The sequence below is a fragment of the Manis javanica genome, chromosome 3 (assembly GCF_040802235.1).
Source record: "Manis javanica isolate MJ-LG chromosome 3, MJ_LKY, whole genome shotgun sequence".
NCBI lineage: Eukaryota > Metazoa > Chordata > Mammalia > Pholidota > Manidae > Manis > Manis javanica.
The window spans coordinates 162,273,254-162,288,434 of record NC_133158.1 but is presented as its reverse complement, the minus strand read 5'-3'; the positions used below and the strand labels follow the sequence as shown (position 1 = coordinate 162,288,434).

Sequence of the window (15,181 nt, the reverse complement as noted above, 5' to 3'; positions counted from 1 at the left end):
GGATGGACTTAGATGGTATTAAGCTAAGTGAAAAAAGCCAGGTAGAGAAACACAAATACCACATGATTTCATTTATATCAGAATAAAAAACAAAGAAACAAAATAGAAATTGACCTACAAATATAAACAACAGACTTTTGGTTAACATAGGGAGGTGGGGTGGCCGGATGGGTGAAATACATGAAGGGGATAAAGAGGCACAAACTGAAAACTGTAAAATAAGTAGTCAAAGGAATGGAATTACAACATAGAGACTATAACCAATAATATTTCAGTATCAGTACAGTATGGGATAACAACACTTAGTAGCATGAGCATTTAGTAATATATATAATTATCAAGTCACTGTGCTGTACATCTGAAACCAATATGATATTGTGTATCAACTTTATTCCAATATTAATTAATTAATTTAAGAAAGAAGTTGTGGTCACAGACCACTCTCTTGTGGGCTTGTACTATGCGTATATTTAGTCTGGGTGGGCTGGAGACTTTTAAGCCATGAATTTGGTGTGATGAGATATCAATTGTTATTGCCCCCAGGTGCCTGGCAAAACCAAAATAAAGCAAATTTGGGTGAAGGGGTTATATTCAAACTAGGCTTCAGTGCCTCCCCGTAAATAATTTAAGGACAGAGACCAGTTCTCCTATCAAAAATAACTGAGTATTGAGGGAACAAGAACCAGCATAACAATAGAAAGAAGAAACAGACCTATAGAGACTTCAGGAATTAGACCCAGGTTTAAAAACAATTATGCTTATGTTTATAGAAATAAATGACAACCTTGAAAAATAACTATAAGGATAAGGTGACTATAAAAAGTTACATACCATATCTGAAAAAGAACCAAACTAAAAATAAAAAGATAGTAATTAAAATTAAAAACTCAGTGATCATATTTGTAATATATTGACAAAATCAGAGAAATGATAAACGGTAAGGTGGGGGTGGGAAACCTTACATAGAATCAAGTACTGAGAGAAGAAAATGAGAAAAAAAAAACACCAAAGCATGTAGGAAATGTGGAGAATATGGGACAAAGTTCTAACATTGGCATGCTGGGAAGAGCCATAAAAGAGAATAGGAACGAGATTGAGAATTTTTCAAAACTAATGAAAGACACCTATTCACAGATTTAAGAGACTCAGTGGATTCTAAGCAAAATAGAATGAAACCCGTATCTAGACAACTCAAAATGAAACTGTAGAAAATCAAAACATAGAGAAAATGTTAAGGCAGAGAAAAAAGAATGTCTTCTAAGAGCAACTGATGATGGACATTTTAACAGCAAATCAGAAGAGGGTAGACCAATACAGCTTTTATGTTCTCAAAGAAAATTAGCGCTAACCTAGAATTCTCTAAACAATTACACACAAAAAAAACATTAAAAAATGCATTTAGTCCCTATTGTTAGTCCATCATCCCCTATAACATTGTGAACGCTCTGGGAGAGGCATGAAAAACCGGTGTTGATTAATTGCACTTTGAAGTGGTGGGCTAAGTGATGAGTCCATCAGACCAATGTTTGAGAAAGGTGTAGAATGGGGAGGATCTGTAATGGCGCACAGTGTGTGGAAAGGGAGGAGGGGGTACTTGACAGGCTGGAAGTGGCTGCCAAAGACCGGATCAACTTTACAATTTTCCCAGCCTTGAATATAGCTCGCTGGTGGAAAATGTTTGCTTTCTATTTTTACTGATTCCTTATTTATTGGTGCATCAAGGACCAGCTCCTTATCATTACCTTACAGGCAGGGTTACTCTTAAAAAATGGTAAGGCTCTGGCATTCATCTATCAAAAAAGAGTTCCAATTTGAGATCAGTTGCTGGCTGTTGTTTAGGGTCCTGGAGATCTCCTGCAGGGTAAGTTTAGTGGCTAGAATATGGAGAAAGCCAGAGGAGGGATCTGAACAGCAAGGGTGGTGGAGACAGTCAAGGTAGTAGCTATTCAGCAACTGGTTTTTTAATACAAGTGTTGCAGTACTAGTACATACCAGCTGAATATGAGCTCTGCTTAAAGACCTTCCATCAGGCTCCTTTGCAGCTCTCATCCTTCCTCTGCATCCTCATCACTGCCTCATCTTACCCCTTGCAACTTTAAGTCTGCCATCAAAGCTGCTTCCTTGTCTAGTTCCACCAGGAATATACCTTAACAAAGAGTCCACTGGACAACTCCCTATCTCAAAACCTGGTTCTTAGTTCCCTTGGAATACTCAGCGATTGCATATTCTCTTTCAGCAAACTGTTCATTCCTGGATATAACTACATTTTGCTGCACCTTAAATGGGCTTTATAAAATTAAAATTCAGATTTATGCAGAGAATAAGAGGTATTTCTTTGCTTTATAGTCAGATTCAAAATACACTTCCTTCAAATGACAAGCTCCTTTGCTATATTTTATATTCACATAAAAATTTATTGTATAGTATATCATAGAAAAATTAGAAAATACAAATAAATGACAGCACCTGTAATATCTTCCCACCTTCCTCAGATATTGGCTTCACCTATACATGTTTGTGTGTATGTGTGTACATATGATCCAGTTAACTAACATTCATTTTATACATAAGCCTTTCAGGAAAAAACTATATCTGTATTCATTACCAATGTCAGATGAGCCAAGGTACAGTCATATTTGGCAAAATAAACTATTTCTTCTTAGAGATGACGATCATCATTTGGATTTAGAGATGGATCAAGCACTATTAATGTGAAGTTGCTTTGACATCAAATGAAAAGTTGTATAGTAGTGCAGCTCAATATGATTTGGGCAATCATCTTCAGAAACAAAAGCATACCATGAGTTCAGAGCCCAAGGACTTCATTTTTAAACCTTGGGGCTTGAACTACATTTGAATTCAAATTCAGTAATGCCTTTAGATCAACTTGAGCTGACAAATTCTTTAGAAGAAAGTGGAATAAGGCAATTTGATGGAAATTATAGTGTGCAGTGCCTTGTCACTCCACATATTTCACTTTTATATTGAATTTTTTTCAATTAATTTAAAGGCAACTGCTATATGCCAGATATCTAGGCTATTTGTCACCATTATTCATTTATTTATATGTAGCACTGTCATTTACAAGGACATAATTCTTAAGGAAACCTAACTGCTCTAAACCTAACAACTTATTTATGTAAAACTTTATAAAATCTTTTCTCTGGAAAGAAAATGAGGCATTGGTTGTCAAAGGATGTTCACCAGGGATCTCTGCATGCCATGCATACTTGGGCCTCTGCTCCTGGTCCCCTCATATCCACCATGCTTCTTGCCCTGACCCAGGACCCTCGGGTTCATGCAGTATTGTTCCAAGCATAAGGAAGCTGCAACAAAAGCTTGCTGAGTCAAGGTGGCTTCCAAAGAAAAAGAGCAATGCATGCCGTGAAATAGGCAGGAGGAACTGCTGTGTGGAGACGTGAAGTAAAAATAAATGTCTGTTAATACATCCTGCAGCCACTTCCCTCTCCCACTTCATTTGACAAGAACATAGAATCACAGAGTCAAATGTCTAAAGAAGCGTGGAGTAGAAAGGGACTTTCGGTTTCTTTTGCCCAACATTATTTTGTAGGTAATGGAACTGAGACCCAGAGAGTTCACTCCACAAGAAAGCCCTAAGAGATGTCTTCAGAGCCTACTGGTCCTCCCTCAACATCCCATGTGTGAAGAGCTGGGTATAGAATGTCTGGCTGTGTGGAACACTGTAGAGGTTGCTAAATGACAATCTCCAAAAATTCTATTGCCATATTTACAATGTCTAGCAATTCCCATCTATGTAAACACCTCTTTCATGTCATTCAAAGCTCACTTTAAGCTCTGCTTCCTCTAAACATTTTTATTAAGGAAATATACAGGTGATCAGGTGATGCATTTTTTAAAAAGGTAAAATTATATACACACCAAAAACATAACTAAAATTTGGATTTTTATGCTTTCAGGTAAACAAAAGTGAACATTTCCTTATCCTGAATCCCTCATCAAACTCATATGAATAAATCTGCTTTAAAAAAATTAAATTCTTAGAAGGCAATCAAATGAATTGCATAGCACATTGTAGTCAATCAACGCTTTGGCAATCAGTGAAAGCTTTTGCCTCTAAGTGTCAGACAGCCACAACTTTCATTCTTCTTTGAAGACAGCTCAGTGGTTCTCCAAATCAATTTAGCCTTCTGATGGTCGGTATATGATTATGTGGAAAAAACTCTCACTTTCATTCACTTCATGCAGAAATCCAGCTGATAGCCTTAACATTTCCTTTAATAGGGAGAGTAACTGACGTGCAGTGATGAATCAGTAATGGAGCATGAAGATTACCCACTTAACATTCTTCAATGGTTCCCTAGAGCCTTAAGGATAAAGTCCAGACTCCTTAAACTGGCAATCATGCACCGTCTGGATCTGAGCTTCATCCTAATCTCATTTTTCAATCCTTCCCCTTCTTACTGCCTGGCCCAGACATGTTAAACTACTTGAAGTTGTCTGGAAAAATAGAATTCTCACTTCCCTCCTCTTAAAATGTCCTGCATTTGTCTGCCTAGTTTTTGCTTACACTGCAAAGGTCCATTTAGTTGCATACACCCATTTGTAGTATAATCATGGAATAATTAATGTTAACAACTTCCTAAATATGGAAACAATCAAGCCACTTTCAGTAAGACATCAATATTTGCCTTTTCATCACTAATCTTTTGGTAAAATAGTGTATACTCCCCACCTGGCTTCTTTATCATCCAATCATTTCCAGTCCCTTGCAAACCTGATTCCCTTAGCATTACTCAACTGAACATGCTTTTTTGAAGGCTACTAGTGTGTTCGTATCATTTAGTTCATTGGCAATATTTTTTTCCAAATACAAACCTTTTTCAAGTTCTCTAAGCCATCTAAAGAGCTAATCACCCTATTATGTTCTCCCTCCCTTTTCCTTTTGTGGCATACAGTTTTCCTAAGCTGTCTTACTCTAAATGTTTCTTCTCTGTGTCACTTACTGACTGCACTTCTTCCCCTAAATAAAGATATTCCTCTGGGTTCATTAGACTCAAAACATTAGGAGTAGGATGCCTCCCAATCCTGTTGATTCTAATTTCTAAGTGAAAAAGGAAGAAATCACAGTCCAGTAAAAAGGACATTAGTTCTGGATATAGATTTGGGTTTAAATATCAAATCTATCGCTCATTTTTGAGCAGTGTGGCATGGAGCATATTACTTAAAAACATTTGGGCCTCAGTTTCTCATTTATAAATTGGAGAAAATAATGCCTATCTTTTAGGAGTAGTATATGAATTGTAGTAGGCAATGTAGATATTCCAATGTTGAGCACACAGTGAATACTCAATAAAATTTATTCATTATTAAATGTTATTTCCACACCTACTTCCCTCAAATTTTTTTAGTGTTTTACTGTCTCAATTCATGACTTCATACACAATAAAAAAAGGTGAATCTTATAGAGTGTAGAAATGTCAGCTTTCCACCTAGTGGTTCCCAATTGCTTCCTCATTCAAAGCCCAATTTCTCCTATTTAGGAATCTTTCAGTTCTAGCCCCATCTTGCTTCTCCAGCCATCTCCCTCACTGCCTTTCTAAATGAATACCATTCTCCAAGCAAACGGGGCTATTTCTGACCTTCAGACATACTGCATTGTCTTCACCTCAAGGTCCAGCTCAAAATCAGCCCCCATTATGAAACTTGTTATCTCCCCACCTGGGTGTTTTATCCTCAGAGTATTTTATTGGAGCTTCTCTCTCACAGTACTCATATTCAGTCTCGTATTCAATTATTTGTGCATAACTGACACTTCCTGCGTATAGATTGTAACCCCTTTGAAGAGGGAAACTAGGTTCTTATTCATGCTCCTACTCAGCACTTTGCTAAGTGATGAGGCATGTACATTTTCTTAAAACTCAACTAGACTTTTCCTCAAGGAATTATTCTCACTTTCCCAACTTTTTGCTAAGGGGTAGAAATAGAATGGAGAGGACAAAGTGTATATAGAGTACTGATAGAGACACTGCTGGCTGAACTTACTGCTTGGAATTCTCCCAAGCAGTACCCAGCAGAAAAAAGGCAGGGTCTAAACAGTCATCCTAGAAATTGACTAGGTAAGACTTTAAGATCTGTCGATCAATTGCAGTCAACCTCTTGGGAAACCCTTTACCAATTTGCTAAGCTTGTCTATATTTCTTTTCTTCCCCAGAGCCATTTTCCTAACCTTCCAGTCTCCTCTAAACCAAAGAGTAAACAACAGATTTTATTTTAAACCCATAGTTGAATGCACAGGAATACACATTTAATGTTATTTTAGTATTTGTTCATATTTGAAAATATTTCCTTAAAATGAAATTTCTTTCAACTAAAATCCAAGACAAAATTTTTCTAGGTATAATCTTCAGGCAGCACTTAGTGTAATGCTTTGGACACAGTACAAATTCAGTATGTAATGGCTGAAAGAAGAATGAATTTATAGCCCACAACTACAGGACTTAATATTGATTAACTGCAGTGGAAAAAAATGAGAAAGGATCTAGTCAAAGAGAGTGTTACACATGGGGGCTTAGCTCTCATCAATACCAGGTAGGTAAATCCTTGGGTGCCTTATTGGTATACAAGGATTTAAGTATCTGCAACTGAGTTCCTTGGGACTAGAAATGATGTATTTTATTTTGCATTACTTGGTATGTGCCAGCATGAAATACTTTCTCAGGTACAAGAGTATGCAGGAATCAGAAATATCAGAAGCTCCACTATTCAAGCTATTTAGGTACAGTTCATACTTGTAAAAATTTCAACTAAGTCTTGTGATCCTCAATCACTCCATAGAGTAAGTAAAGTAGTCAATTGTTTCAATTGTTAGCCTCAATTTATATATCAGAAGGCCCTGCTGGCACTAAAATCCAATTCCAGGCCCACTCTTCTTTCTATTATCACAGAAACAGAATAGTAGATATGGACCTTTAGAACTCGTCCAACACACACACACACACACACACACACACACACACACACACACACACACACACACACACACACACACATATTTTGCCTTTCTGAAAATACAGAGATCTAAAAAAGTCAAGCCTTCTCTCAGGCCAAAGGTACACTTTAATTTGTAACAAGAGGGTAAGTTTTATTTGGCCTATAGTGTTTAAAAAATAATAAAAGCAGGAACGTTAGAGCGTGGTAGTAGGTCAACACTCTCCCGTTATTTTGCAACCCCTATGGCACAGATCCTTACTACAGTACTTAGAAACAGGGCTTTGAGGTCATACCAATCTGGGATTAAATCCTGACTCTAACACTTCCCAGGACACAATTTCTTTGAGCCTTTGTTTCCTCATCACTAAAATGGAGATAATTCAGATTTGATGTAACAATTTGAAAGTATGTCTGGCGCACAGCCGAATATAGATAAAACATCTGTTGAATGAATAACACAGTGGATGCCCAATAAAAAGTGAACGCATGGTGTGAGTGGTTCCATCTCCTGGGCAGCTCCAGAACTGAAGGCTCTTCGCCTCCTTCCGACCTCAGGAGCCTGAAGTTTAGCCGGGAGTCTGGCCCGCGCCTTCGCAGCGTCAGCCAGTACCTAGACCAGGTCCTGCAGAGAACTCTCTGGGACTTGGTCTCCAGTCCATCAGAGTACTGTGGGCGTAGAGCCTTCCTTCGCCTTCTCTTCTCTTCCCTCTCCTCAGAGCCAGTCAGGTGAGGCCCCACAGCTCTTCCAGCCTCTGCGACACAACTCCACTACTGGGGAGCTTCCCCCGCCGTTAGCGTTCCGCGGGGTTTAAGCATTTCCTTTTTCTCAGCTTTTTTATCTCTCGTTTTTCCTGGTTCTGGTCCACGCTCAGCAGCCCCAGACCATTGCCTTTGGCAGCCAAGGCCTCGTCCTGCCTTCTCAAGCAGCCCCCGATCAGCTCCTGACTGGCACGCGACATTGCCTGGGAAACTGAGAGAGGAGGGATAAGAAACGTAAGTCCTGCGCCAGACTTGCGCAGGCGCCTGGGCCTTGGTGTCTGTTATCGCGAGACTCGCCTCCCGGAAGTTCCACGTCAGTCAGTCGGCCGGTCTGCGGGTCAGTGGGTGTCTCACGGACTTCGTCGCGGGCATCTGGTGAGGGCGCCAGACCGCTGACCGACGGAGCCATGGTAGGTACAGAGCCTGCAGGAGGGAGCGGAGCCCCTTTATCTGAGACCGTTTCTTGAGGTTCCTGGACTGGGGGCCGCGGCAGTGGCCTGCACTCTAACTGAGGCCGCCGCCTCAGGCCTTGCTGGGTCCCGGTCCAGTTTGACCTCTGTGAGGGAGGAGGCCGCGGGGCCCGGGAATCAGGGCAGTTTGCGGAAGCAATACCTGGAAATGAGTCCCTGACTCCCCCGGTGCTTCTGGCGTTTGCCAGAGCTCCTGCAGTCTGCAGTGGGGGTCTGCGGTGTAGGGAAATAAAAGAAACCGAAAACGAACTCTGTAGAAGGTTTTAGCAAAACTGCATCATTCTCCCTTAAAACCGTTAACAACTAGTTTTACACTCATGCTGAACTTACTTCTGGACTGAGAAAGGGAAGCCAAGAAACAAAGAAAATAATGTGTATATGGAGTCAGAAGTGGAATTTCAAATGCTTTGTGATCCCATCTTAGATTTCTAGGGAAAAAGAAGGGTTAGGGAGTTTATAAAACTGGAGTGCGTCTCTGCAATTGCAAATAAGGTAGCTGGTAAGCTTTTGATAGAACTTTTTTATTCTCACCCTCAGAAATATTCTAAAATATATTTGTGCCAGAGTGTTATAAGAAAATAAGAAGGAAAAAAATAGTGTGAATATCCTTTCTGAAAAAATGTAAGAAAGTATTGTATACTTAAACATTTTCCTGCCGTTTTTTACTTGTTATGATGCACAGGTACAAAGATTTTGGAGCTTAAACACCATAGGAATTAATAAATCCAAGTTTCTCACGTGACAGTTTAAAAAAATTAAAATTAAGTTTGTACAAAGCTAATTGTGGCAGAGTTGGAATGACAAGAGTTTGGTTACTTGGGGAAACTGGTGGAAATTACAGATACTCCTAGAAAAATGCTTACAGACGCACTAGTGTTGGATAAAATTTCTTTGGGTTCACTCACAAATATCACCCCTCCCCAAGCTTCCTCAATGGATCTTGGATCCCCAGGTTAAGAGCTGGTGAACAAGACCTCAAGTCTCTTATACCACCACCTATTACTAAGGACCTGCTCTGGTGTGGAGTCTGCAGTGATTTCAGTGATGGACATTTTTGAAAAAGGCCCATGATATGACTAATTTAGTTTTCTTTTGCAATCTTTACATTTAAGAGTGTATTTTTATATTTCCTTCCTTTTTTAACACATTTAAAATCTTTCAGCTACAAAATGTGAATTTACGTATTCTCATTTACCATTGAGTATTTACTGTACATGCACTTTGTCCAACATTAACCCCCTAATTCTCACAACAGCTGGGAGAGTTATAGATAATGTTCTTGGAGTGGTTACTGTAGGCACTATTGGCCATCTGTATGTATCCTTTGGAAGAATGTCTATTCAGAAACTCTGCCCATTTTTTAACCAGATTTTTTTTTTTTTTGGCTACTGAGTTGTATGGGTTCTTTATAATATAATTTTGGATGTTAGCCCCTTAACTGATACATAATTTGCAAATATTCTCTCCCATTTGATAGGTTGCCTTTTTGTTCTGTTGATGGTGTCTGTTAGGCTGGAGAAAGGAAAAACAAGGACATGCAAACAGAACAGAGAGATGCCATAGGGGGAGAACAGAACAGACCCCAAAGTCCGTGCCGTATATGGAGAGGGGACAGCTCTCCCTGAATTCCATCCTGATGTGCCAGCTAAGACCCAGATGTCAGCCTCCTCCCTCTTGGAAGGAGAAAAAGTTTCTAGTTGTCTATTATGTCACCTTTAGCCAATCATACCTCTCCACACCCCTTAGGATAGCTTGCCCACTCCTCCCCCTCCTAATCCCTTATAAGCCCCCAACCTCCCCAACCGGGTGTGACTTCTCTGGCCTGTGACAAGAAGGCCACAGAACCTCACCTGGAGGTATTTAAATAAATTACCTGGCCCTTTGTTGTCTCTCTTTGCCTGCTTATTCCTGTTAGAATTTATCTTACAGTGTCCTTTGCTGTGCAGAAGCTTTTCAGTGTGGTGTAGTCCCAGTTACTTAATTTTTGCTTTTGTTGCCTTTGCCTTTGGTGTTAAGTCCAAAAAAATCATTGCCAAGACCAATATCAAGGAGCTTACCACCTGTTTTCTTCTGGGTGTTTTGTGATTTCAAGTCTTGCATACAGATCTTTAATCCATCGTAAGTTAATTTTTTTATGTGTTAAGATAGTGATCCAGTTTCATCCTTTTGCATGTGGCTGTCCAGTTTTCCCAACACCATATATTGAAGAGACTGTCCTTTCCCCATTGTACATTCTTGGCTCCTTTGTCGTAAATTAATTGACTGTCTATGCAGGGATTTATTTCTGGTCTCTCTATTCTGTTCCATTAATCTGTGTGTGTGTGCCAGTGCAATACTGTTTTGATTAGTACTATAGGGTTACTAAGACTTAATGAGTACTAAGAATATTTTCTGATATGACACTAATGACATGGTAAAAAATTGTGATTTAGTAGATATATTTATTTACTGCATAGTCTGTGAATCAGGGGTTCTCAAAGTGTGATCCATGACCTCCTAGGAGTCCCCCATACTTTTTCAGGAGGTCCACAAATTAAAACTGTTTTCTTAATAGTAAGACACTGTTGGCCATTTTCACTATGTTGATATTTTCGCTGATGGTGTAAGAGTAATGGAAGGTATAACTGCTGGCACAGTGTTAACCAAATTGTACTAATAGTACATTCTTCATTGTCACATAATTTTTTTTTTAAGCCAGCTGCACTTAAAAATGTCACCGATGAAACGGAAAAAGTACTCATTTTATGACATCTCGAACCTTGAGTATGCATCTTTAAATATTCTGTGTGATGAAATAGGAAGGCATAAAGCACTTATGTTGTATACCATTAAGTTTTACTTGAAACAATGACTGACAAACTGGTTGTTCAGACTTGATTATTTGGCAGGCATTTTCTAAAAACTTAAAGAATTGAGACCCTTCCCCTCCCCCAGCCTACACCCTCTCCCCTCCCCCACGGGTGTCCGGAGGGCCGGAGCCACTCCAGCTGAGTACAGCTGGGCCCCCAGCTTCCTGGGAGCCTTTTGAGCACCAACACTCTCTTCCGCCCAACCGAGCGGCCGACCGCCCAGAAAAATGGAAAGAGATGAGGCCTTCAGTGTTGTTGGAAAAGCCTTGAGAAGCCTAGCTTGAGCTGGTCCTTGTGTCTTGTGCATGCTGGCTAGCAGGGAGTGATAACAGGAAATGAGTGTCCAAATAGTGGTTCATCTTCACCCAGCCCCTCCTGACAGAGAGCCTGGTCCATTCCAGAGCAGTAAGAACCCTTACATCCGACTCTCCTTCAAAGAACATGGCCAGGTCGAGTTTTACAGGTGTTTATCAGAGGAAATGATACAGAGGAGATGGGAGAATATGCCAATGTCCCAGTCATTACAAACAAATCGAGGAGCCCGGGCCCACCCAAACCTGCTCCACCCGACCCCAGGGAAGGCTCGGCAGCCCGTTTTAAACCAGCCCTCCAGGAGACTCTGCTGCCTGCTGCAGAATCACCAAATGAGGCCAAGAGTGCAGTGGGAAAAAAATACATAGCACTTGGAGAATTGTATTAAAATGAATGCTTTTTAATTGATCAAAACATTATTAAACAGCCTCCACGACAGATTCTCTGATGATTATGATAAACAGGGAGAAATCAGCAACTTCCTCACCTTACAGGGGAACAAAACCCGTAAAATGAGTGAAAGAATAGGTTCCCTCACACCAAAGTCTTCATTGTGTTTTTACGTTCTTTTTTCATTAATATTGCACCTGAGTTGCTTTTGGCAAAGATTCCCTACACCCTTACATATACAAAACTGGAAATTATTACAAATCATTCGTGCTGAGATAAAAAGCAATCACTGCCCAGACTCTCTTTTTCTCCCTTTTTGGTAATGACAGTATCCTAAAATTCACATGAAATGTATCAAGAGCTTGTTACGCTAATGAATAAACTCATTACATCTGCATGGAGCAATTCCGAATTACTTCTCTAGAACTTATTTGCCTATATAAATTACATGTATATGTCTGACATGAGCTAATTGCTTTAGCAGCAACCTTGGGAAGTTTTCCTTCCTTCATGGCAAACATCTGATTACTGCTCTCCAGCTGAACCAAAGGGCTCTGCTTAAAGAACCTTCCCCGATGACTCAGGACGGTGCACCGTCCATGCTGGGGGCCGCACGCAGCTGGGCTCCACTCATACTGTCACCATGGGTTCTGCTAACCTGTACACAAAAACAGAAACATATATGAGAATTAAATTTATTTCCAAACAGCAGATTTAATTCAAAATAGCTCTAATCATCATAAGACAGCAGCAACTTACTCCTTTTTTTCATTCAACAGGTAGGCATTTAGCACCTGCACTGGGTTTTTTAATCCTGAACAAATCTCTCCTGGTCCTTGCCACTGCACATGCCCCAAAGCATACGGGACCACAGAACTCATCCAAGGCAGGGTGGCAAGTCTTACAGAAAGAGTTCTGCCAGTATACAGCAGAAATACCCAGAGGAGTCAGGAAAATGATAATTAAGCTGAACCCTAAAGGTTGAATGGAAGTTGGCTAGGAAAAGAGGAGGGAAAAGAGTGGTCAAGGCGGAGGGAATTGCACATTTAAGAGCAGAAGAGACTGTGTTGAGGTCTAAGAATTAAGAAAGGATGGTAATAGGCCTATAAGGCAGACAAGGCCTTGTCTGAAGGCTATTGTAACCCAAGTTCAGTTTACTGGATTTTATCCTCCAGGTCATTAAAGGGCTGTCTCTGAAATATTTTAACCAGGAGAGCGTATCTGCATATTAGAAAAAATCACACACACAAAAAAACTTATTAGCCAGTGCCTGATGGTGTATGTTGCTTGTAATAAAATTAGAGCTTTCAAGTTAAAATTAGAATTTTAGAAAACTTCTACTAATCACTGAACTTGATAGATTTCTAGTGCTTAAAGATTTATCAGTTGAGATAAATGGTGATATTATTGAATGTGACTTTTTGATGCTTATAATGAAATGTGTGGACAGAAAACCAACATATTCCAAATGACCAGTGAGTGCATGACATTACAAAATGATGCGTAGTTGAAAGATCACTTAAAACACAGGGTTGACCAATGGATTTTTATGTAACAAAGTATAAAGAGTTCATGTGATTTCTAAATTTCACATTCCAGCTAGCCTTTAAGACAGTACCCGCTCGTCAAGTTTCTATGTGGTATCAAAGAATATCCACAGTTATTTGAGAAGAATTATTAACTACATATTTTTGTGAGGCCAGGGTTTTTTCCCCCATGGGCAACAATGAAAATAATGTAGCACAGCATATTGAAGGCCAAATCAGATATGAGAAAACAGCTGTCTTCTATCAAGTCAGAATATGGAGAGTTTTGCAAAAACATTGCCAATCACTAAATTTCTCTTGAAAATACAGTTATTTTTTGTAAAATTATGTTAGTTACTATGTAATGGTCTTTTGTTATTTGAAAATGAGTTAATACATAAATATTTTTAAATTGTCTCAGTTTCAGTTTTTAACATGGTATCAGTAATACAACCTACATGAACAAAAGCTGTTAGGGTCCTCAAAATTTTTTAAGAATGTAAAGGGATCCCAAGACCAAAATGTTTCACAAGTGCTATGATAAGCTTAAAAATTTTTAATGCTCATATTTGTATATGTGAGTGAAGAAAAAGGTGCGTTAGACTTGAAACTGTGTATACTGTTTAGCAAAGTAAAACCTGAAAATTGTCTTATAGGCCTGTTAATGTGCTGTTTTTAGTTAAGCCCTCACACATGTTTTATTTGGCATAGCAATTTAATTTTTTTTAAATGTTTCTCCTTAGCCTCTGCGACTGGATATCAAGAGAAAGCTAACTGCTCGATCTGATCGAGTTAAGAGTGTGGATTTGCATCCTACAGAGCCATGGATGTTGGCAAGTCTTTACAATGGCAGTGTGTGTGTTTGGAATCATGAAACACAGGTAGGAATTTTTAAGGACTTTATTAGAAATATTGTATTAGACTGTGTTTCTAATGAAAGAGAAAAAACCTAACAGTGCAGGCTGCTTTTTCAAAAAAAACTGATTCAATATTTTCAGTAATGGGGAACTAACATTTTTCAAGGGTATAGCTTGTGGAAGAAACTCTTCTTAGCTCAGTATGTACAATATTATTTTTTAAATTTTCTTTATTGAAGTGTAGTTGTCATGAAATACTACATTGATTTCAGATGTACACAGTGAATTTGACAATTCTACATGTTACAAAATGCTTGCCATGATAAGTCTTTGCAGTCTTTCACCATACAAAGTTATTAAAATATTATTGACTATCTCATCCCTGTGACTTACTTATTTTATATTTGGAAGGTTGTACCTCTTTATCCCCTTCCCCTATTTCATCTGCCCCAATATTTAAATGTTAAATTCTGATGTAGGTAGTAATAGCTTTTCTTTGAAATTAAAGAAACCAATATAATGTCACTTGCTCTAGATAAAGTATTTAATAGTACTTGATTTTCCTTTCAGTGAATATTCTAACAGACTTTTAATTTTACTTTTTCTTTGTCATGTGCTCAGTATAATGATATGCAGTAACTTTCAAGCAGCATACAACTTTCAGATTATATCAAAGAAATATTTGATTACACATATGAGACTATGCATTTATAAATTATCTGCCTTAAATACTTTTGTTCTCTTTCATTTTGAGTAACTAATGTATCCTTAAGATTAATTTATCTCATATTTTCCAGTCTTTCTTGACCATCCTTAATCTTTTTCTTTGCAAGATCAGAACATATATTCGGCACTGTACCATACAGTCACAGTATGTGTCTACTTACACAGCAGTTATCTTCACTGTCCAAGGTTAAGTTCATAAAATCCAGATGAATTCACATTTGAGGAATTTAAGAGGGCAAAAACAGGCTTAGGGAACCAAGGTCAGGAGTAAACCTAAAAATACCCTTATAGCCTTACATCACAGTAATGACTGCACAGTA

General features: G+C 38.9%; 1 protein-coding gene across 1 annotated transcript in view; it reads left to right on the top strand.

Annotated features, from left to right (window-relative positions):
• Nucleotides 1-7,987: 7,987 nt before the first annotated feature.
• Nucleotides 7,988-15,181, top strand: part of COPB2 (COPI coat complex subunit beta 2) — a 28,612-nt gene continuing 21,418 nt past the window's right edge. The window contains exons 1-2 of the mRNA XM_017648476.3: nucleotides 7,988-8,141; nucleotides 14,022-14,159. Coding sequence (XP_017503965.1) covers nucleotides 8,139-8,141; nucleotides 14,022-14,159 — 141 coding nt within the window. The 5' untranslated portion in view covers nucleotides 7,988-8,138. The remainder of the gene's footprint in view (nucleotides 8,142-14,021; nucleotides 14,160-15,181) is intronic.